We start from the raw sequence: 23852 nt of genomic DNA, 5'->3' as shown, positions 1-23852 counted from the left end.
AGAAAACCAAGCAAACCCATCAAATCAAAGGGTATTTAAAGAATAGGGGCATTTTTACTATAGAACTTAAGGAATAGGGCATTTTAAATTTTCACTCAATTCAAATCATGGTATTTTCAATTAACAAATCATTGGAAAAAGCTGACACCAAAGAACTGTGACATTGTTGCAGACTTCCAGTCAATAAATATTAAAAAATAAAAATGGTTAGAAGTGGTAGATGATTTAAACTTTAGTTATAAGAAGTAGACACTTTTCAAAAGTTTGATAGTTTTGCAAATCCCCCATAATATTATATATGTTTTGTCGTAGTTTATGTCATTTTCTCTAGTTAGTTAATTTAGTCATACTTTCTTGCAAAAGTTGTGTGGTGTAGTGGTAATTTTGTGTATAAATTGAGCTTAGTGTGAAATTGTGATGCTTTAGGTGTGGAAGAAAAGATATTGACGTTAAAGCGTTTAAAGATCTTGAAGTAAGCTCACGATGATGCAAAAGAGAGTATACAAGTCTTACTAGTCGTGGCGCACAATGAAACGGGGTGACTAATTGAATAAAATTGGGCAGAAAATGCAGCCCCCCCTCCCCCGCGCGCGCGCGCAGTCAATCAGGCTGACTATTTGAAGGAAAATGGGCATAACGTCCAGTCAGCCGCAGCTCATAGTCAATCGCGGTTGACCTGGACGATTTCTGACGGGATTTTGCCTTGGAAAAAGAGTTTTTCGCAGTTCAAACTCTATTCTTTCACTCTCAACTTTTATCCTTTCACCTTTATGAAGCAAGAAAACTTGGGAAACACATTAGTTTATGATTATTTTGATTTCTCTAAGCTTTTGGAATGGATTTGCACTCTTAATTAGTAAGAACTACTTTCTTTTCTTCGTTTGCTTTTAGTTCTGTGGATTATTTCATCTCTTGCTTTTATTTCTATATTATTATGAACTAAATTTACATTCTAGGGTTCGTGATATTCAAATCCATGAGTTAACTTGTTTGTGATTGATTTGTACTTGTTGAGTAAATTGTTCTTTTTATGATTATCAATTGGTCATTGATTAATCTTTCTTAACGATGAATGAAATTGTGATATGAATTTATTGTTGGATCATGGTTTAATCGACGTTAGATTTGATCGGAAGCGTGTAGTCTAATTGATTTGTTAGTTCTAATTAATTGTTTTGCATACTCTCAAAGCATGAATATGAAAGGTATTGCATAGCTCCTACATGAATGTGTTGTTATGATTGATAAATTATGCTAATCTTTTGCTAGTGTGTTAACTTTCAAGGCGAATAATCCTGGACCTTAGACTCGTTTTTCCTATTGCTATTCATTTAAAAATTATATTTATCTTGCTTTGAATTTATTTCTGGTTCTCTTTGAAACAAACCTTGAACTTATGGATAGAATGTTTATGATTTTATTTGCTTTCTGTGTGTAACGCATAAATCACTAGCCATATTAAGCCTTCTTCGTGGATATGACTTGAATTCGAACCAAATTTTAAATTTCAATTTAATGCAGATCGAATATTCAAATTTTGAGTATTTTGCTCACCCCTAGGTCCAAATACTAAATTTACTTTGACAAGTTCCAAATTTATAAGGCAATTCCACACACATTTTGTGAAAGTAGGTTAGTTTAAGCAACAAATAAATAAGCTCCATATATCTAATTCAAATATGTAATACAATGGACGGTAAATTACACCAAATTATGTTGCACTTTTTTCCTCTTCACGTACAAATTTGCACTAGTTATAATCACAATACATAGAAAAAAAAAATGAATAGATATACATTTTCTCGTCACAATAAATGAAAAAAATTATAGTGAAAGATTAAAAAGAAAAAATGAGCTTTGATTTTTGTACATGAGAAGGGTCTAAACTAGAGGGAAAAAAACTAGTAAAGCCTCACATGATCTTGCTAAATATCCACACTTTTGTGAAAAAGAGGCTATGATCTTCACAATCTCTGTGCCACCATTACGCCAAACACTTTTGTGAAAAAGAGGCTATGATCTTCACAATCTCTGTGCCACCATTACGCCAATTTTCGATCGATCCGGCTGTAGTCGTCTCGTCGAATGCGATGTGATTGAAGATACATTGTTACATCACGTGTTTCACTATGCGTCGTGGCGCCCTAAGTTTGTCCCGGCTTATCAACATCCGGCGGCTTTCAAGAAGTTGTCGTAGGGGCTCGAAGTTGGTAGCCGGAACGAGACGGGATTGTTCTGATACTCGGTCGCGCAGAGCACCGGAGGCCCGCCCAATATCTTGTTAGCATTTTCACCCTGCAATTTTTGGTTAAGACAACGATATCAGGAAGGAAAGTAACACGCCCAAGACCACACATAATAGGCTATTTAGGATTGTAATCGAGCTGAGCAGTGCTAAGCTCAAACTTGAGTCGGCTTCAGCAAATTTCAATTTTTGGAGCTCGAGCTCAAGCACGATTGGACTCGATTAAGTTTACAGTCTAACATTTAGGGGGCGTTTACTTTGAGATTAGCCTTGATAGATAAAAATAGTAAGGATAATCCCTTGTTTACTTTGATAGATTGAAACTTTGGAATATCCCAAGGCCCTTGATTATTTTTATCCTTTAGGCTAATTTTGCTTGATTCTTATCCCATTGAAATGGTGGGATTGGAGAAATCCAACTCTTGAGGATAAAAATACTCAATCCTGCATCTTATCAATCATGCAAAGCAAACACCCCCTTTATAGAGTTAAGTTGAACTTATAATGACTCAAAAGGCTTGCGAGCTTGCTACTTGAGTAGCTCCTAAGCTCGAGTTCAAGCTCAACCGGGCTTATGAGCTCGAGCTAACTAACGCCCCTAATCGTAGAAATCCAGTCGTATTACGAGACGTACCTTAGGTATACCGCCGTGTGATTTGTCTACTCCACCAGCAGCAGCTCCAGCTGCAGCATTTCGGGAAGCTATGGTCAACAGAGTCATCTTCTGTTGTTTTCCCTGCTGAAGTGACTCGCAATGATTAGCCACATCCCTGTACGACGTCTCGGATCCCGTGCTCACGGACATTCTACCCACATGATGCGCTGTCTCCAAAATCTGCAAAGCAATACACACGACTCAAAATTGCATACTGATGTACGGTTCAAAAAGGAGCCGCGGCTCAGCAGCCATCGAACTTACGGATTGCAGAAGTTGATCAACGCTGAGGAGATTGGGGAACTCGATGGTCAGCTTCGAATTGGGTGGAACGTTGCTTTCGTGATCGTGATGAGCATCGTCGTCCATTCCAAAACCTGAGATGCCCTGCACATTGGAGGGGAACTCGGTTAGGTGCCAGAGACTACGAAAAAAAGGTGTGGATTCCGAGAGAAGTAGTTTTACCTTAACGTTGCTCTCGCGTCCATGTTCCGCATCGTCAGTGAACATCTGGCCGCCGCCAAGCGAACACATGTCGTCCGGCACAAATTCCTGGACTAACTGCTCCCTTATGGCAGCCTCCTCGCACTGCACAAGAACAGCATTGAGATGCAAACCATCAGAGGCGAAACATCAAGAACGAAAAGGTCCTTTCACGAGCAGTCAACAAGGTTACCTCGAGCACGTTCTCTAGATTTTTAACAATAACATTAACAAGGGATTGTTTAGTAAGCTCGCCGCCGATCTTTATTTCCGAAAGACTCCTCACAGCAGCGGTGTTGTCTTCTTTCGATCCGTAGGTGTTCTGTTTTTCTAATCCGGCATCACTTATCTGCAGCTTTGAATCTTCAACTAAACACAAAAATGGATCAACCTGATACAAATGCAAAAAGGATCGAATTTGGATGTCGACTTTTACAGTATAGACACGCACATAAGAAAACTCAGTTAATAAGATTTAGAGACGAGCGGTGTACCACTTTATCGGAGATTGCAGCCTTGACAACTGGGATGAGGGGAAGAATGTTGTAGACCTTCGCTGAGAAGATAATCATGGAAGACGACAGTACATAGAGAGATCTCCGACGTGATGCTGGCAGAGTGCCTGAAAAATGATAAATTTATTTGGAACTGGTCTTTGTTAATGGTAGTGGAATGACAATCAGTTGCATAACAGATACTCGACCCGTAGTAACGTGTGACAGATCAAAAACGCTAATCAAAAGAACTCGAATAAGAATCGATAAACAAAATAAAGATTCACAAGAAAAATTTGTACAAATTCATGTCTGAAATTCGACTGTGAACGTTGCTTAGTAGGCGTACCTCCTTGAAGAGAAACACTCCTCAATGTAAACGCAAGTTGGAAACTTCGAATTAGAGCATCACGATAGGAGGTCTGCAACGAAATAGAATAAGATTAGCCATTAACACACCAATCATGCAGAAGGAAGAAGTTGTTGATGTGATAAGATAGATATTCATTCTAATTATATGCCACAATTATTACATACTTTACCCTTGTAAAGAACATACCCTTGTAAAGAAAATATAATTTCTACTTCAATCAAAACCCCAAAAATACAATAATAATGTGTCCCTCAATAATACGATAAAAGTATTTACCTTAGCTCGAGAAAACAGCAAAATCAAGCTGTATGTGTGAGCAATAGCTTCATAATTTTCAGGCATGTTTTCAGGAGATATAGATTGTTGCCAAATTGATGAAAGCAGGAGTGTTATTTGGTGACTGCTCAGTCTAAGACGAACTGCATCCTGAAATGGAAAACGAGATATACTTATAGGTGATAATCGATGACCACAACGAGCACATTTAGGAGAAATATTAAATAACGAAGCAGAAGACCTACTGCTTCTTTGGTCGAGTTGTTTGCATTATCACCATCTGGTGCCGGTGAGCTTCTGAAGCTATATACCCGACTATAAGTCGATTTAATTCTGTTCACTACTCCACCTTGCTCGCTTCCGTTCAATTCCGTGTAATTCTCCCGGGAAGGAGTTCTTTGGTTTTGCAGCTTCTGGAACAATGCAGCTGATGAAGAAAACACGGAAACAGTTCTCGAGAGCGACCGCGCGAGGTCGATATTCTTGGAGGCATCGGAAGACCGCTGAGGACAGACAGAAGAAGGCACGAGCACAACAGAGAAGACTTGATGAGCTCCAATTCGTGTCTGATGATCGGGATGGAGCATAGCTGGAAGTAGCTGATGAAACAAAGCCTCCGGGAAAGCCTAATGATAAAAAAGAAAAAGTCAAGTGAAAGCTTTTGGAGAGAGAGAAAGAGAGGGTCTATAAGGCCTTGCCTTGTTTTTGTATAATAAATTCGGTAGAGAAGCTATAATCTGAGCAGTCCGATAGACAGCAGAAATAGTCGTTCTCGCTATTACAGTAATGCTCGAGATGTTCTCTAACATAGAAGCCATTACATCGAGGATTTGACCAGCATCTCCGACCTGTTAACAAGTGCAACGATAAGTGTTATGATTCTTCATATTAAAAAAAAAAATTAAAAATGACAAAGGGTAGGATAGGCGAACCTTTGATGTCAACTCGGTGAGACATTCATCAACGACTTGATGGAATTTTCGATTCCACTTGATAACCTGATCTCCGAGATTTGCATCGTCAAGTGAATAGTGTATACTTTTCCGCAAATGCCTCATGATGTCACTTACAGCGCTGACTATAGGTACAGTTGACTGCATCTTCGTCAGTCGAGCAAGAGCAGTGACAACCTCAACTACGTCGAGCTGCATGTCGGGCTGCTTAAGGACGTTTTTATGGTCGAGATGCTTCACTAATATCGATAGCAGAAGATGTGTGCTCCCTGCATGAGCAAAGGAATAGCATAATTAGTCCAAGCATCACAATCATTTGAACGAGCAGACAAAACGAAAATGGATATTCGCAGGGAAAAAGTTCCCCATAAACATTACCAGAATCATCCATCAGAAGCTGCATGTCTCTGAGAACAGGAAAAGCGATCCCGCCTTCGACAGGCCACAGATTTCCGCTATCAAAATACCGAAACAGAGATTCTAGCACACGACGCATGGTGGTTGCTTCTTTCCCGAGATTGGCCATATTTTGAAGGCACACCCTAGACCAAAACTGCGGGCTCTTGGCAACCTCTCTGTGTAAATTAAGATATACTTTACACACGAGCACAGAGCTGCTAATAATAATAAGTGAATCAATAAATAGGAAATGATCTGAGAGATTACGTGGCCACGTTAAGTTGTCCTTTCTCGTTTATAATAATTCTCCAAGAAGGAACCTTTGTTGCAGCATCTAGGGAAGGAGAGACATATCCCTCGGCTTTATTGACTTCTTGCACCCAACCGTTCTGGTCAGAACCACCGGACTCCTTACTTTGACCTTTGTAATTCTCCAAGACTACTGAAACAATCTGAAGAATCAGACAGTTAAAAGTGATACTGCTCCAGCCAAGTGTAGATTGCTATGGTGGCAAATGTAATACAAAAATTCATACAATCCAAAAATACTTGCATGTAGCAGCATCAAATAAGGGGATACATATCAGCTTACATTATCAAATTCAACTGAAATATGGGAGTTTTCGCCCATGAACCAAACCTGTACGAGACAAATGCAAAAGTAAATGAACCGGATAAACTATAAATGCCCAATTGAAAATATAGGAGAAAGGATAAAGACATAATAAAATCCCTGAGAAATAAATATAAGAAAATTAAACTGGTTCCTATTAAGCTTTCAAGAAAAAACTGAAGGAGAAACAGTCGGTGGATGCAATGATGTTAAGAGACTATTTGTATGACTGAAATGTTTGTTATTTATATAACTAAACTAGATGTTGTTAGACCATACAGGTTCACGTCAAATTCAACTCAAATACACCCAATAAGTAATTAATCGCAAACACAAACCATTGCAGATAGAGCTTGCAGCCCAGCTGCTCGTAAATGTTCCGTCCTCTCATCATCTCCCACTTCCTGAGCTACTTGACAGAGCTTGGGAATTAGTCCTTCGAGATTGAACATATATGTTCCATCTTTCTGGAAAACACGCAAGAGTAAGTAGAGTCAGCCTAATTTATCCATTAAAGGAAACAAAATTCAAGAACTTACACATAAGCTTTTATGCAAAAACGAAGAACCAAACAGCAGTACCAACCTGGTTATTTACAAAATCAAAGAGAGATTCACATCCAATAATTAAGACTCCATCTTGGCTTGTCTGATCCAGCAAGGCAAACATGATACTCAACAAACTATTTGCGAACAAAGGCCTGACACAAAAACAGGTGAATTTTATTTATAGAAGTTTCCCATAAAGATCAAGTCTAGAAAAAACCAGAGATAGACATAAAAATACAAAGGCATCTCAATTTCGTATCACCAGAAATGTCCATAGAAAATTAAAAAGCAATAAAATGCAGTGAGCATACATTTGATCCTTGCAAGATAACAAGAACTTCCGGTAGATCAACATAACAATCTTCACAAATCGATAGTTTTCATTTCTTAATTCCTTGTAGAATCTCTGTTCGAGGGAGTCCGCTATCTGTCATTTCAAGATTAAAAAAAAACATTTATAACTTGGATTCAACACAAATTATATGCATGTAAGTTAGCTTTACCAGGAGACAATAAAGTGTTCCATTAGTAAACTCATAGCCACAAACTATAACTATCGAAAAATATTACATAAGATTGCCTATATCAGTAGACTATAGTGAAAGAAACCTACATAACCAAATCAATACCTTGGGAATGCGTAAAGGATTTTTTGAAGCGTAGTCACATAATTTCCCAATCTTCCTCTCATTCACTTCTTCATCCTATAAAGCAAACGAAAGAAAAAGTTCTATAGTTAGCATCATGATGAACAAAAACATGGTTGATTTACTACCAAAAACCAAAACAGCACCAAATTTTCTTCCCATTTTTTTTTCCCAAACCAAAGGTTCTACAGTTAAGCCAATTTAGAAGCAGCGATTAACGTAGCATTACGAAGCCACATATCATATCCACTTATTTCAGATAGAATCCTTCTTGATGAACCAGCATGGTTGATTTACTACCAAAGCACCAAATTCTAATCCCTTCTTTTTTTTCCAAAACCGCATTTATCCATTCTTGATTATGAAATGACTTAACCAATCATAATATCATGTTAATGCAATACAATGATGGCAACAAATTTAAACTTTTGCCAATCCATTTCATCCCAAAATTGCACAGTTCATGTAATATGATTCACAAAACTCACCTGAGACCGGGGGAAAATATCTGATATCAAGTGCTTGTACCTCTTCACCGGCTGCCTCGACCTCGTACGCAATGCAGGGCAGAAGAAGCAGAGGTTATCACATGCTGGCAAGACTTGCCTTGAGATAACCCCGGAAACAACACTCATTTTGTTTTCACCAACACACAAATAGAAAATCTAATGTGTTTATGCTCTCCCCCAAAAATCACCTTCAAATTTGTGCTCTCTTTCCCTTCTCTACCTCAAAAAATATAGAAGGGAAAGGAAAGCTGGAGGTATCAAAATCGAGCAGGCAATTCCTGCATTCAAAATACGCCTAACTCAAATACAAAAATTCTAATCAGCCCATTTCAAAATGCAGCGTAATTCAATTGTTCGAGAAAACGGGAACAACAAAGACCGTATCTTTGAAAGATTCAACGATTGTTGATTGAATAACAGATAATTATAATCCAAAATAGCATAAAATGTTGGGGAAATTTTTCAACATCCCTTTATTCCTATCTATGTTGATATGAATAAAAGGGAGTTTTCCTGACTTTACCTTCGGATCAATTCCTGTAAAGAGCAGACCAGAAGGCTGGTAACCCATCAAAGATTGCCAACAATGTACCGAATTTCAAGCATTTTCCCGTAAATTATGTCTCTCTCTCTCCCCTCCACCTTTCTACAGCCAGCCAACCTTTTGTGATTCTCTCTCCATATATGGGTGGACAAACTATATCATAAATTAATTTTAAATTTCGCGATTCAGAACGTGGATTCATGACATGGGAACCAAGAGATTTTTGTATTTCTCACTTTGCCGTTTGCGCGGGCCGAACACAAAAAACAAAATACTACTGCTACTAATTAACAAATTCTCAATTTTCTTTTCCTTCTTTAAAATGCGTTTATTTTTTGATGAAAAAAAAAGAAAGTAATTTCACCATTTTCCTACTATTTTCACATGTATAATAGAAAATTTCTTCGAGCAAGATGAAATATTTTATTGAGCAACACTTTTTCACTCATTTTCTCTTTAATATTAGATAATACTATTACCTTTGGGTAGTTATGTGAAAATATTTTCCAACGTTTTTTATTTTTTTCATATCTAGTAAATATATGAAAGAAAAAATAATAATAATAATATTTTTTATCTTTTTTCCATCATTTTCAAATTAAAATTTCACGGTCAAAATAAAACACCCTTATTAGTAATAAATTGTGAATTGTAATACTCGCATTTACTCTCATATTTTTCATCATTTTCCAAAAAAAAAAAATCTCCATTCACTAAATAAACAATTAACTTTTCTTAAAATTTGTGTCGTTCTCTCTTATGACCTATTTTAGTGAACGGATGGAGTATTAATTTGTAAATATAAGTTAATCTTAAATTATATATAAATTTTAATTTTAATGTGATAGTACAAAAATTTTATGATCATATCACGAAATTAAAATTTTATTTTTAAATCTATTTCAAAGTTAATCAAACTAAACTTCATAAATTCAAATAAGTTTGAAAAATAAGCTAAAATGCTACAGAAATTATAGCTAAAGCAAAACTTAAATTATCCACCACTCTCTTTAGAAATTTAAGAAAATTTGAAAATTTTGAATTTTGTGATAAAATCATAACAGATTAAATGTTAATGTATTATCATATTAAAATTAAGTGCAAATCAGAAATTAACTAAAAAATAGTATGTATTTACATGTCAATATCCCATTATGTAATAACGATGAAGAGAAAAATATGCATCAGCGTTGTGCACAACAGGATTGAAATATTTCTATTTATTCTTTTTTGTTTTTTTGAAGAATTATTATTATTATTATTATTATTATTATTATTATTATTATTATTATTTGGTGCAGCACTGACTTGACAGGACTAACCTGGCTCTCGACTTCGCCTTCCAGCTATAACATACGCCAGCTGATGGCTCAATTCCAAGATACAGATTAGTATAAAGGGGGTTTGCGCGCCTTCGTGTATGGCGTTGCAGACGTGCGGTACTCGAGCCTTTGAGTATGCTCGATCGGGTGGAGAGGGAAGGCGCGTGCAATGCACACGCCTTAATTAAAAAAATAGAGAAATTCGAATTTTGACTGGTTTTCCTCGATATGCGTGCTTTGACCGACCGTTTCCAAATTAATTTTTTTTCTTCTTCTCCTCTTTAAAAAACCCCATCTCCTCCATTCTTCTTCACATCCCTTCTTCTCCAATTTTCTTCTCCTCCATTTCTCTTCAAGAATTTTCTTCCTTCATGGATCCACACAACCCTTTCTATGATCCTAATTGGTGCCCCGATCTCTCCTCCGATTATCACCCCGATATGGGAGGAATCAACTTGGAGGAGACCCCACCCGAGGAGGAACCGGTCAGTGCAGAGCAGAGTGCCTCCAAACCAAAGAAGGGCGGCCGGAAGAAGGAAATGGCCACCAAAATCAAGCACGACAAGGAAGTAAGGATCCGTCATACTTACCTTCCCGAGCATACGGATCTCATCGTCCAAGTTTGGGCGGAGAAGACCAACGACGCCATCCGTGGGACGGATCAGAAGGGGAAGGCGTATTGGGGCCGGATCCGCGCACGTGTGAACCCCATCATCGACGTCAACCTTAAGATCCGGCAACTTCAAGGCCACTGGGCGTCTCTGGGAAGCTATTTGGGTGGAGACGCGCAACAATTGGCCCTCCGGTCATTCGGATGATATGCTTCGTGACAAGGCCCAAAAACTCTTCAAGGCTCGAAGCCTACAAAAGGCCGCATTCAATTTTTGGAACGCGTGGAAAGTTCTCCGGAACAATCCCAAGTTCAAGTCGATGTACCTCGTTGGAGACGTGCATGCCTCCAAGAGGACAAAGACTACGGAAGAGGGCGGCTTCACCACCTCGGCGTCGGGCGAGGAGATCTCTTCTTCCCGGCCCATTGGCAACAAGGAGGCGAAGGCGGCAAAGGAGAAAGGGAAGGCATCAGCGTCGCATACGAGCTCGGAGCCTCCACCGGAAATAGTGGAGAGGTTGGACAGGTCCGACCAACAGATGAGGGCATTCACCGCCCAGTACCAGCGGAGGAACGATATCAAGGAGAGGGAGCTCGATATGCAGCTCCTGAACGCGGATACGACGCACATGACAGACGCACAAAGGGCATTGCACGCATCCATGGTCGCCAACGTGCTCAGGTGTCGTTGTCTAGACTAGGATTTTAATTATGTAATTTTAATGATGGGGTAATATGATGTTTTAGGTGTTGTTAATTTTTATGTAATTTTTTTTTTATGTTTTAGGTGTTTTTAAATTTTATGTTTAATGGCGTATTTAACTATTAGAAAAATATGTTATTTAAATTATGCAATTAAATTTAAATGAAAAACATAAAAATCAAAACTAATGTTATCAAGTAGGCTATCAAGTAACCCCAATGCAGCACTACCTACTCAATAACACAACCACTATCAAGTAGGCTATCAAGTAAGCCCATTGCGAATGCTCTAATGGGCTTTAGGGGTCAAATAGGCTCAAATCTATGTTGCATAGGTACGGAGGTGCGGATGCGGGGGCGATACGATACGAGTACGGGGATACGGGTTTTTAAAAATTATAGGGTGCGATTCGGCAAGAATACATCTAATTATTAAAATTTTATGATATATAATGCTTATAAAATATATACAATTTAAATTTTCTTAAATTAATTATATGTAATTTACATTTTATTTTACCCAAAAGTTAAACATTTTCAATTATATAAGTTAATTGAGCAACAATATAACGATTCAAATATTATTAGTCCAATATATAAGTCATGACTGAAAATAAAATTATCAAAATAACCTTGTGTAGGCCTTTCGTGCACGAGATGCGTGAATTTCGCCTATGGAATTTGTGAATCCGGTTTATTTTTATAAATTATTTTAAAAGATACGCCACGTGGAGAATCGGGTGCGAATCCGACGAGAATCCGAGAGAATCGCACACTAAAAGAATCTGATTCGTCGTACATGCTAATTTTTGAAGAATCCGTGCATCATAGGCTCAAATGTTATAATTTAATGCTTATAAATAAGGTTTTTATGCATAGAATTAGGGGAGATTCATTCTTACTACTTCACTTTGTAATTGTAACTCTTCCCAAATAGTGAAAACTCGGGCAACCTCCGTGGATGTAGATCATTTATGATCAAACCACGTATATTCTTGTGTCATTTTCTATTTTTATCTATTTTTTATTACTAAAATTATTTCTGAACTCATCAAAAAATATTTGAATTCAAATTCATAATGGAATATAATATATTTACTCCCTCCGTCCACGAAATGAGTACCCATATTTCCTTTTTTGTCCGTCCACGAAATGAGTACCCATTTCCCTTTTTGGCAAGTGTACCCCACACATCTATTTAATTAATACACTAAAAAAGTGGGACCCTTAAACTATTCACACTACACTCCATACATTTCTTAAAACCCGTGCCGTCCACAAATGGGTACTCATTTCGTGGACGGAGGGAGTATAATTTATTAATGTTTCTTAGTATTTATAATTAGTTGGGATTTTTAATTTTTTGTACGTTTTGATTTGGTGAGGAAAGCTTTTGCACAATAATATATATTCTCTGCGTTTCATAACAGAATGCACTTTTTATTATTTTGATACGTCCCACAAGAGGGTGATCTTTTTTTTTTAAATCCCTTCTTCCACTAATAAAGGGGCTCATTCTTCCACTAATATCACTCTCACTTACGTTTCAATAAACTTGTGTCACCAACAGGGGCGGAGCCAGACTTTCGCTCCAGGGGGGGTCCATTTTTTAAAAAAAAAAAATAAAAATAATAAATTAATTACAATAAATTAGAAATAAATAATACTAACACAATTATAAATATCTTTTAAATTACAAAAATACATTTCGTTCATACAAAACAACTTCAAAAAATGAAGATGGATAAAACTTGGGATTTTGGCAAATAAAATCATGAACTATTTCAAATTTAACAATTTTAACGTGAATTTTTAAACGTGGCGAATTAATCACTATCTTTACAATTTTTTCAAGTTCGTCCCTCGCAATTTTTTATGATCGTCAGATTATTGACTTGGAATTTTTGTGGATTAATTATCCACGTAATATTCATGTTACGAAAATAGTTTGCAATAAAATTACTAAATATTGAAAATTATGGTGCAAATACATGATACATCCCTTACTTATTTAAAGAAAATTTTAATTAAAATTGAACAACATCGTTTAGACCTCTCAAAAACTGTATGAAGATAAATTTATATATATATATTTTTTTTAATACTAAAATTACGAAAATATACCTACTATTTTTGAAAATCCCAGGGGGGCCCAGTGACCCCCCTGCCCCACCCCTAGCTCTGCCCCTGGTCACCAATCATAACACACTCTATCGGATGGAGGGATTATGAAATAACAACAATTTTGTAATATTTTAATAGTATAAAAAATGGATTCGTGAGCCTCTTCCATTTCTTTTTTCATGACAATGAGACTCCAAACCCATTATTTGTGGGTGTGATGTGTAAATTTAGCTCAAGTTGGAAATTCGTAGCTCTAAAATTGAATTATAAATTGTAAAAATGATGATATAATTTGAGTGAGAGTGGATTTTTGGGCGTGTGTTTGAAAGCTTAAAGCGCGACGTGTTTGTTAAGGTCAAAGGAGTAGGGAAGAGTTGAGAAATAATATCCAAAATTCAAATACTAATACTTTATTAATTACTGGCAATTATCAGCAACTTTATGACTTTTTATTTTATCATTGATGGACAACAAGACAATTTTTGGCCCATCAAATATTTTTCTGCACCTAAAAGGAGGAAAGTAGTATGAATGGAAAAATTTGTAGAGATAAAGTAAATAAAAAAAACAGAAATGGTTTTGGTGCGCCATGCAAAATAAAATCCGTCCTAATGAACTCTTATTTATTTTTCGTTTGAAATCTTGGGATTGTTAGGTAAATTCCTCCAGAAAACACAAAAAAAATAAGATGGAGCAATGAATCATTTCAATTATAAAACTTGTCTATGCTCGAAAGTAATTTGCTAGACATGTCACATGTGACGTGTACAATCTCATTTGTTTATCGTTTAATATTATGAAGAAACGAAGTTATATCACAAAATAACTATTGCTATAATAGTAATAATAATAATAATAATAATAATAATAATAATAATAATAATAATAATAATAATAGGATGAGCCCCTTAAAAAAAAAAAGGATGAGGAGTGGAAAGTGATTGTGGTCACAACGGTATTGTTGTTCAAAGTTTCTTTTCTGCTGCCAATGTCATTGCTTTGAAATGCTAAGAATTAATATTTCATTTGTGTTTCTCTCTCTTCACCTCTCTCTCTCTTTGCATCTCCATGTCAAGACATTTTTTGGTCTAGTTTAATCTAAATCTGTGTTTTCTTTCCCCTCTAACACAAAACTACAATTAATGGCTCAACTGCCGCCGTTGGTGGAGCCGCCACCGGTGGTGGCCGGGCACTCCACTCACCATTCGATGGAGACTCTGGTGGTAGTGTTGGCGGCGATCACGATCATCGCAGTCGTTGCCGGAATCATTGCTCGTCTCTGCGGCGGAGAGCATTCCGGTGGGGAACATGACGTGGAGGGATGGGTGGAGAGGAAGTGCCGGAGCTGCATTGATGGTGGCCTACCCACGGCCCCGCCACCGCTCGTCAAGGAGGCGGAGCCAAAGCCACCAGGACTCAAGAACCAAACAAGTGACTGACAAATTGGAGACTTGTGATTATGCATCAAATTTTGTTTCATGACCTACCATAATTGCTTGTTTGTTTTTCTCTCTTCCCTTTCTTTTCTTCTTTTGGCTTCTAATTCTCCTTTTTTGTGTATTTTTTATCTCTAAACCAAACAAACGAAATTCTTTGCTTTTTTTTTTTGGTTCTATATTTGTGAGTATTTACTGAGACTATTTAATTCTCAAGCCCATAAAAGAAAATGTTTGTTTTTCTGTGCGATTTTTTTTTAAAACTTTATTTTGTCAATAGTTTGATATTAGACTTATCGAAAGGCGACTCTATTTAAATGTAATATGTATTTTTATTGGAAAATTCAAATAAATAAGATACATACAGTGAGCACATGAGAAAAGCACTAACTAGCTTTAAAACTAAAACCACATACAAACTCAGCGCAGATCAAAAGCTCCTTGAAAATATATATATATATATATATATATATATATATATATATACTATGCTATAAAACTAATAGTGGACCAAAAAATAGTCCAAATCGCATTTATCACACTACCTAGCACCTACAAACTACATCTTGCATACAAATTATACCTAATTATACAAGTGTTAATTTGAGAATTGCCATGATGGGTAATCTTGTCCCTCGTTCATAGCAAGCTCTGATTCACTGGGTGGAACAATCCTCTTCCGCATCAGTGTCTCAATAACTGGATACTTCCTCTTCCTGCCGCCTCTTGGCCTTGACCGGAATTGCTCATCAGACGCCTCAAAATCGCCTCCCTGAACATAAAACATAAATATCCACACAATCAGACATGTTTCGTATGATGCTGCAGACATCTGACATTCATACACATACGAGGTTGAGTTATTGATCGGAGAGTTAGAGATGCTCACCGGAGTATAGACATGGCAACTGGATTTTTCATGATTGTTCCTCACATGTTTGAATGTAAATCTCTTGTCACAGCCAGGCATGCCACAAGCAAACGGTTTTAGCTTCAAGTGCACTGCCTTCATATGCTTGTTGAGATTTGATTTCTGTACAATATAAAGATGTCAAGTAAGGAACTCTCTAACAAGTTGGATGACAGATAATTGTGATATCGACATTCCAAACTTACACGTGAAAACGTTAATGAGCATCCTTTGACGCTACAACTTATCCTTCCTGAGGAATGTTCTGCTTCATGCATGCGCATGTGTCGTTTGATGTTTTTCTTTAGCTGCTTATTGCCACATTCATCACATAAAACATATTGATGACAAGACCGAATATGCTCCTTGAGGCACCTCTCATTAGAAAAATATTTCATACAGCCTGGTTCGGCACAGTAAGCCTCCAACGAATCCAACTTTACTGCATTATACCCAAATTTTTACCAGTGATTAATGAAGATGACAACACAAAATAAAAATAAAATTGAACAACATAAATGCAACTTACCATGAGAGTCCTCGTGTTTATACAATTTGGAGGGATATCTAAACACTTTTCCACAATGAGTCTCTGCACAGACATGTTCTGTAGCATGCTTGACATCGGTAAAAGCAGATTCACCATGGTACTCTTTCACATGCCAAGCCATATAACCCTGTAATTTGAATGTCCGTTTACAGTCCTTAACAGGACATTCAAGCAATTTCTCTTGAGAATCCTCATGTTTATGCAACTTTCCGCAGTTAGATTCCTTAGGGTGCTCAATATCAGTTGGAGCAGATTCACAGTGGAAGTCTTTCACATGCCGTGTCATATTACCCTGTAGAGTAAACATCGTTTTACAGCCCTCAACTGGACACTCAAACAATTTCCCTTGATGTTGAAGCATGTGTCTGTTCAAGTGGTCCTTCCTTCTGTAACTGGACTCGCAGTCGTCCACTGAACATATAAACGGCCTCTGTAAATGTACACACTATCAGTAAAAAAGAATTGTGCACAATTTTTTTTACAGAAGCTACTTGCAGTCTATCCTATTACATGAACTAGAGAATCCTCAAACCTCAAGGAATAGCAAGCGTGACCGAGGCACACTTGATGGAGCTTCCCAGGCAGTCACCCACCTGGTACTGATCCAATCAAGGTTTGTTGCCTCTCGCATTTTGGAGTTCTTTTTATTGGGATCCAATGCTTCACGCCGAGCAGTATATCATGGCATTTTTCTGCCTTATTTCAATCTGCAAAATACTAAATGTTTATATTCCCAGAAATGAGCAAATGCATATAAGAAGAGCTTGCGGAGAAAAGCACCTCAAGATTCCAAAAGATTGATCATTTAAATGGTCGCCATGGTCATTGAAACAACATAATATTAAAGAAGCAAAAGCAGTATAAAGCAAACAGGGTCGAATTCCAAAAAGTAATTCAAATCGATCTAGCTAGTTATTACAGTCAATATAATATATTTATCCTATATTAATCCATTCTCGATTCTGAATCAGGTAAATAACAACAATATTAGTCATCCTCAAAGATACAAAAACTTTCAGAACAAAAGGGGATATATAGAACAGCAACATGAAATTCACCTCGAGCGAATGGCTTTGCATATGCTGCTTAAGATGAGCAGGCTTCGAGAAACTAGCGCCGCATTCTTCACACTTATTCAATTTCTCTCCGTGTTCCTTTTCTTCATTCAGCTCCTTTTCCTGCAATTCCTCCTGCAATACCCAAAAAACCGAGAAAAAGTTACTAATCAGAATTCAAAAAAATAATTGAAAAGGCTCGAGTTTCAATTACCTCCAAATCCAAAGCTTACAAACCCTAAAAATCAATTAAAAAGCATAAGACAGTTACACGTACCGCGTGGTTAGCTTGGATATGAGCGGCGATTAGGGCTTTTTTCGATCGGCAAATCCCGCAGAACTCGCAATAATATCGCCGGATGTCTCTGAAAATCGGATCTCGTGATTTCTCTCCTTTGCCCACCATTTCTGTATGCATGTACGGTTGTATACGCACACTGTAGGCGTATACAGAATATAGATGTTGAAATTGGAGGGAGACGCAGAAACCCTAAATGCGAACGGCGCTAAGAGTGAGAGGAAGTGACGAGCTGAAGGGATTAGGGGTTGCGTTATGTATACAGCGCGGGTATTTGTGTCATTTAGTAAAATCGTTTCGTCTGTTTCACGATATACATTTTATAACTTCAAAAGAAATTACTACGATTTTTTTTTTTTGATAAAAAGAAATTACTACTATTACTCTTTATTTTTGCATTTGATCTAGATATGAATAAAAGAACTTCCTATTTTTTTATATATAAATTAACAGTATTAAATAAGAAATTTAAAGACCGCGACATAAGAGACTCGAACTCAAAATCTTTAGTCTTAGATATTAACCCCTTGCTTGGTCTTAAAACTTCTTATCTTATACTTTATCCATCGTACAAGTTGCATGATTATTGGTGGCATTAATTTTAATAAATGTTAAGTGAGTATATTATTAGTGAAAGAAGTAATTATTTTTAGAGTAGTGTTAAATGGTCATAATTATGGCAGCCATAATAGATCAAATTAGTCATTTTATACTTGTTATAATTATATGCATAATTATTTTTAATAATTAATTTCTTGTTTTACAATATTACCCTTACATTTATTTCTTTCCTTAATTAATTAAAAATTGTTTCCTTATATATATTCAACTAATTATATTATACGTTTGACTAATTACTTGTCGTAATTAATAAATTTTGAAAATTAATCAAGCTACTATAATCTATCTATATATAATATCATAACGACTACATATTGTCGTAATTAATAAATTTTATTTTCAATTATATTCCATATATAGTTTCTAAAATGATATGTATAAATGGCATATCATATTTATGTATTGATAATTTTAAATCAACAATTAATAATTAATGGTACAATGACATTATTCATGACAACAAATTAATTTTAATATTTTAATTGAATGTTATTTCTATTGTGGCATGTAATAAACTTAAGAAGATTTACTTATATACAATTAATAATATATTATGTTATATAAATGATATATTATTAAATGAGATTTTATTAAAAAAAAAGATGAAAAAAAACTGAGAAACCCTTGAAAGCATAGAGAAGTAGACTAAGGGTCAATCCTTATCAAAACATTTTTAAGAAAAACCCAATGGAAAAAACCTTAAAAAGAAAAAAATAGTACTCGTCTAAAGAAAAAGACCAAGAATGAAAAACCACAATAAAGAACAACCATGAGGAGGAAGACTTGCTTCGGGAGCTCCGGCCTAACCATCGCCCCCAAGCAACCCCGGAACCAACCTCATGCAAGAAACCATAGAACCAGGAACAAATACTAAGACAGTCGAAGCAAAAGCGATCCACAAAAGAAACACCAAGCGAAAAAAAAAAAAAAAATCACTCAGCAAACGCCGAGCAGAACGAATATCATCTCGACGCTAGTGACTAAAAGCAGCAAAGCTCATCCAATGGCAGAGCTTCCAAAGGAATCCGACCTTTTGGAACCCAGTTACTAGTACATCAGTAAGCTGAAAAAAGTTCCAAAAGACAAACCATCCAACAACCACCAAGAGACCCACCAAAACACCAACACACCAGCAAACATACCTTGGATAAAGGAACATCATGAGTGATAACATTCGGTGAGTAATCATGTCACCATACGAACAGCTTGCTTAATAATATCGAGCTCATGTGGCCACTAGCCCTCCTCCCAGTAAGGATTTTCCATAATGTCAGCAACTTTATTACACTCCCGAAAAATACGAGTAACCTGAAGATGAAAGCTTTGTAGAAGACGGAGAACATTCTTACATAAAGCCACAAACTGCCAGCGAACATCCTCAGACCTGGACAATAACAAACGAACCACATATGTAGAGTCCGATGCAATCCAAAGTTGAGTCCAGTCCCTAAAGGAAGCAATCTGAATTGCGACAATGATAGCAAGCAACTCAACTTCAAACGCATACCCCATACCACCTTTATAGTGGAAACAACCTCTAACCCAGCTCCAATTATCTCTAAACACATCTCCTGCAGAAATAGGACCAGGAGAGCCAAGAGCGGACCCATCGGTGTTGACCTTAATCCATGGGGCCACCAATGAACAGAAATGAAATCCGACGGAGGAGCCGCTCTAGCAAGAACACCAATGTTCCGAAGAATAATGTAATCTGACCAAGTATTACTCATGTGACCCAGCTTGCGGAAATTATTATGCATCTCCTGAAAGGAAACTTTGACGGTGTGAAGAATGTGTTTGGTAGTGAAGGTCTTACTACCGAAGATGCAATTGTTGTGATGCGTCCAAATCGCCCAAATCAAGGTGATGATGCCAGCTTTCCAAAAATTCCCCACCTACGAACTCAACTTATAATTCTATGCCGCAACCAAGAAACTATGGATATCAGCACTAGAAATAGCCTGAGAAAAATCAAACCATTGAAGAAACTCCCCTGCCAAACCAATCTCACCCTGCAACAAGTGTCACAGCCCAAAATCGTTTATTTCCTTTGCAATTTTTATTTGAAAATTATTAAAGTTTCGAGTTATTAAAATATACTATATATATATATACATATATATATATATATATATATATATATATATGAGTCGAGTTTGTCATGCATCTAGTCGCGCCCCTATTTAGATAAATTACTTGGAATTATAAATTATGTTCTTAGCAATAGAAATTTATTTTATACTCAAATACATTAATTTAAGATTTAGTCAAAAATCAATATTTGCATAATATTCTTTATTTTGGGCCTATATAATTGAAATGTTGGGCCTTTAATTATAATTTAATAATAATTTTCTTTCATGGCCCAAATTCTTGTGCAATGATTCTAAAACAATTATTTAAGTTTCAACATTTGTAATTAATTAATGATTGCAAGGATTTGAACACTTTATTTTTTTTTTGTATCTGCAAAATATACTACCTATTTTATTTATTTACATTTGTTTTACGTAGCCTCCAAGCCATCAATTATAATCGCCATATTTTCCTTCTTATTAGATATCTAACCGCCCTACTTTTCTCATTTATCCACTTTTATGCTCATCATATATATATATACATCTTCTACTCCATCTCTGCAAATTTTACAAAGCAAAAACTATACTTCGAGATAACCAAGTTTTTTTTCTCTAACTGCAGATCAATCAACATGGTATTAATTTTCAATCTATGAAATTTCTATTTCAGTACTACAATTTATCATTTCCTGTTTTTACATCGCTGCAACTACAATTATTGCTATGAACATTCTATATATATATATATTCAGAAAAATCACAAGCACACACCTAATCACTAATCATTTTCCTTTCAGTAGTAATCCATATATTTTTAGCATGAATAATTAAAAGAAAAGAAGAATAAAAAGAAGTGAAAGAAAAAGGGGAAATAGTGGGTGAGTGGCTGCTGCCGAGCTGGGAAAGCGAAGGGGAACCGGCTGAAAAGCTTCACCGTGCGCTGCGTGCGCCACGGCGGCCGGCGGAGAGAGGCAGGAGCAGTGGTGGCACCAGATCTGGAAAGGGAGGTGGCGGGCCGATCAGCTGCTGCTATTACCGTGGCTGTTGTCGGCGAGAAGGAGATGAGAGGTGGGAGGCATGGACGGAGTGGTGGCGCTGAAAGGCGGCGACCGGAGAAATGACCGGCCGCGGCTGGGCGCGGTGAGGAGAGGGACAGAGGGAGCCAGAGCGCCCGGCCTCCGGCTGCGGCGTGCCGTCTGGTGGCGGCGGCAGGAGGCCGAGAAGAGGAGAGGGGGGAGGGCTGAAGAGAGGGTGAGCTGTGTGAAATGCGTGTGTAGAGGGTGCGAGTGTGATTAAATTAGGGTGAAGGGAAGAATGGGCTTGGGCCCTATTTGATTTTAATTTATTGGGCTGGGCTCCCTTTATTTAAAATGATTGGACTATAATTTGGTTAATTATGGGACTAATATATATTATCAAATGGCTTGCATTTGTATATTATTTTATAAAGAGTGTCATTGATATTATATTTGAGCTTGGATTATTATTTTATAAAGAGTGTCATTGATATTATATTTGAGCTTGGATTATTAATTTGAACTTAATTTTAATTAAATATTGAGCCCAAATCTTTTTATAAGATAAACTCTTTTATAATTTATTAAATTGATGATTTTTAAACGATTTTATGATAATAATTTCTTAAGATTTAAACTATTATTATTATTAAAGTTCAATTAGGCTCTTATGTTTTATTATTTGAATTTATCTGACTAGGTGCGGCGCGATTAGGACGTGAACTTTAAATTCTTGCAGTTAATTTTCAAAGCTCAAGTTTCAGGTGTGAGATTTATTTCAGTACATGCTGTGGTTAATCTTTATCCATTTTAATATTATGTGTTTGTCATATGTGTTGTAAATTCAGTTATATCGCTAGGGGCCCGCTCAATGGGTCCAGGACTTCACCGTCCTTGGTATGCCACAATGCGATTTCATATTAGAGTTAAGGTTGCAACCTATTCGCCAGGGGCCCGCTCAATGGGTCCAGGACATTAAAGTCCTTGGTATGCCACCGTGCGAATTTCAGTTATCAGTACAGTGCAGTGCGTATGTGTTAACCATTTTATTAACATGGACAATGATTGCATGTTCCCACACTGAGTGTACTCTGTATGCTCATCCCATATTCAACATTTTCAGGTTTTAAAAGCCGGAGGCGCGTGGAAGGTCGAATGACGATTCAAATATTTTGAATTTAGTTTTACTTAAAAATGTTATGTTTAGTAAAGTAATTTAAAATAAGATATTTATTTCTTTATTTTCACATTAAATATTTATTTATAGTCATGTTTTTCCGCGTGTGTATTCATTTAAAATTAAATTGGATTTGGGTGTCACAACAAGACCATAAGATGTGATCAATACTCTCATTAGCCGCGAGGCAGAAAGGGCAGTAGTTCGGCATGATGAGGCCCTGCCTAATAAGGCGATCAAAAGTGGGCATGCGGCTATGGAGCACACGCCAACAAACCAAGGACCGATGCACCGGGATGAAAGGTTCCCAAATCCAAGAGCCCCAGGAAACCGTCGGGAATCTCTGGCAATTGTTGGCAAAGGCTAGAGCGGCAGTCACCTTTCCCTGCAACGACGGCTTCCAAAATTGAATGTCTGAGCCAGAGCCAATTGAAAGGAGCATAATATCACAAACCAACAGAGGATAAGAATTGATAAAGTCCTAAGTGAAATGCCAAATCCCGTCAAAGAAGTAGTCGGCAACCATTTGGTCGAGAATGCTCTGCAAAAAGTAAGGGATGCCACATTTATCGAAGAGACGATAACCAAGCCAATCATCCATCCAGAAATGTGTGGAAGTGCCATTACCAATATAACTATAAGAATCATGCACCAAACCATCAATCTCCTGACGTAAACCCATCCAAACCGTGAAAGGTGCAGCAAGAGGTTTCACCTGACTTCAATGATTGAAAGGCCAACTTCATGAGAAAACACTTGTTCATCAGAGTGAAAGAGCGAATGCCAAGACCATCTTCAGCCTTGATGTCGCAGAGTCGATTCCAACTGACCAAGCAAGTAGGCGTCTTACGAATATCTCTTTTCCAAATAAAATTACGGCATTTCGTATCCAGCTCCTTCAGCAAAGAATGAGGCCAATAGTAAACCATCATGGAATGAGTGAGAGAACTCTGAATAACATACTTAACGAGGCAAATGCGACCCGCCATGGAGAGATGCATCCCTTTCCACCTTGGCAACTTCTGAATAATACAATCATGAATGTTACAGAGATGAGAAGCCCGAACTTTACCACGATAAATAGGAACCCCCAAATAAGTAAAAGGAAACGAACCCTTAGAGAAAGCAATTGAATGAGCAATCTGACGCTGAGTGCAAGAGGAAACCCGGTCCGAGTAGAAAATCTGAGATTTCTCCATACTAACAATCTGCCC

At 37.0% G+C, this 23852-nt stretch overlaps 3 protein-coding genes across 6 annotated transcripts; 1 reads left to right on the top strand and 2 right to left on the bottom strand.

Moving 5' to 3' along the window:
• Positions 1-1701: 1701 nt before the first annotated feature.
• Positions 1702-8873, bottom strand: LOC130990150 (protein SEMI-ROLLED LEAF 2). 2 transcript variants are annotated; one of them, XM_057914362.1, is made up of 20 exons: positions 8719-8873; positions 8175-8473; positions 7669-7743; positions 7351-7466; positions 7077-7191; positions 6830-6958; positions 6471-6518; positions 6146-6330; positions 5858-6054; positions 5459-5748; positions 5225-5374; positions 4772-5152; positions 4527-4676; positions 4227-4299; positions 3878-4005; positions 3577-3774; positions 3366-3488; positions 3165-3287; positions 2880-3080; positions 1702-2295 (listed from the first exon to the last, which is right to left on the bottom strand). In XM_057914362.1, exons 2-20 carry the CDS (start codon positions 8319-8321, stop codon positions 2164-2166), a joined length of 2961 nt encoding a protein of 986 aa, XP_057770345.1. In that variant the 5' UTR covers positions 8322-8473; positions 8719-8873; the 3' UTR covers positions 1702-2163. The 2 variants fall into 2 exon arrangements, with proteins under 2 accessions (XP_057770345.1, XP_057770344.1); XM_057914361.1 differs by having other exon boundaries at positions 8175-8847.
• A 5766-nt stretch (positions 8874-14639) lies between these two features.
• On the top strand, positions 14640-14936 carry LOC130990560 (uncharacterized). The gene has a single exon (XM_057914783.1). It carries the CDS (start codon positions 14640-14642, stop codon positions 14934-14936), a length of 297 nt encoding a protein of 98 aa, XP_057770766.1.
• Positions 14937-15245: 309 nt separating this feature from the next.
• On the bottom strand, positions 15246-18040 carry LOC130990148 (transcription factor IIIA-like). 3 transcript variants are annotated; one of them, XM_057914360.1, is made up of 7 exons: positions 17726-18008; positions 17452-17571; positions 16926-17100; positions 16373-16823; positions 16050-16285; positions 15823-15966; positions 15246-15705 (listed from the first exon to the last, which is right to left on the bottom strand). In XM_057914360.1, exons 3-7 carry the CDS (start codon positions 17022-17024, stop codon positions 15532-15534), a joined length of 1104 nt encoding a protein of 367 aa, XP_057770343.1. In that variant the 5' UTR covers positions 17025-17100; positions 17452-17571; positions 17726-18008; the 3' UTR covers positions 15246-15531. The 3 variants fall into 3 exon arrangements, with proteins under 3 accessions (XP_057770343.1, XP_057770341.1, XP_057770342.1); XM_057914358.1 differs by lacking the exon at positions 16926-17100 and having other exon boundaries at positions 17452-17583; positions 17726-18040; XM_057914359.1 differs by lacking the exon at positions 16926-17100 and having other exon boundaries at positions 17726-18010.
• Between the last annotated feature and the right edge of the window lie 5812 nt (positions 18041-23852).

This window comes from Salvia miltiorrhiza, chromosome 6, assembly GCF_028751815.1.
Source record: "Salvia miltiorrhiza cultivar Shanhuang (shh) chromosome 6, IMPLAD_Smil_shh, whole genome shotgun sequence".
In the NCBI taxonomy this organism is placed as follows: Eukaryota; Viridiplantae; Streptophyta; class Magnoliopsida; order Lamiales; family Lamiaceae; genus Salvia; species Salvia miltiorrhiza.
Note: the sequence above shows the minus strand (reverse complement) of the source record. Positions and strands in the feature narration are given on the sequence as shown.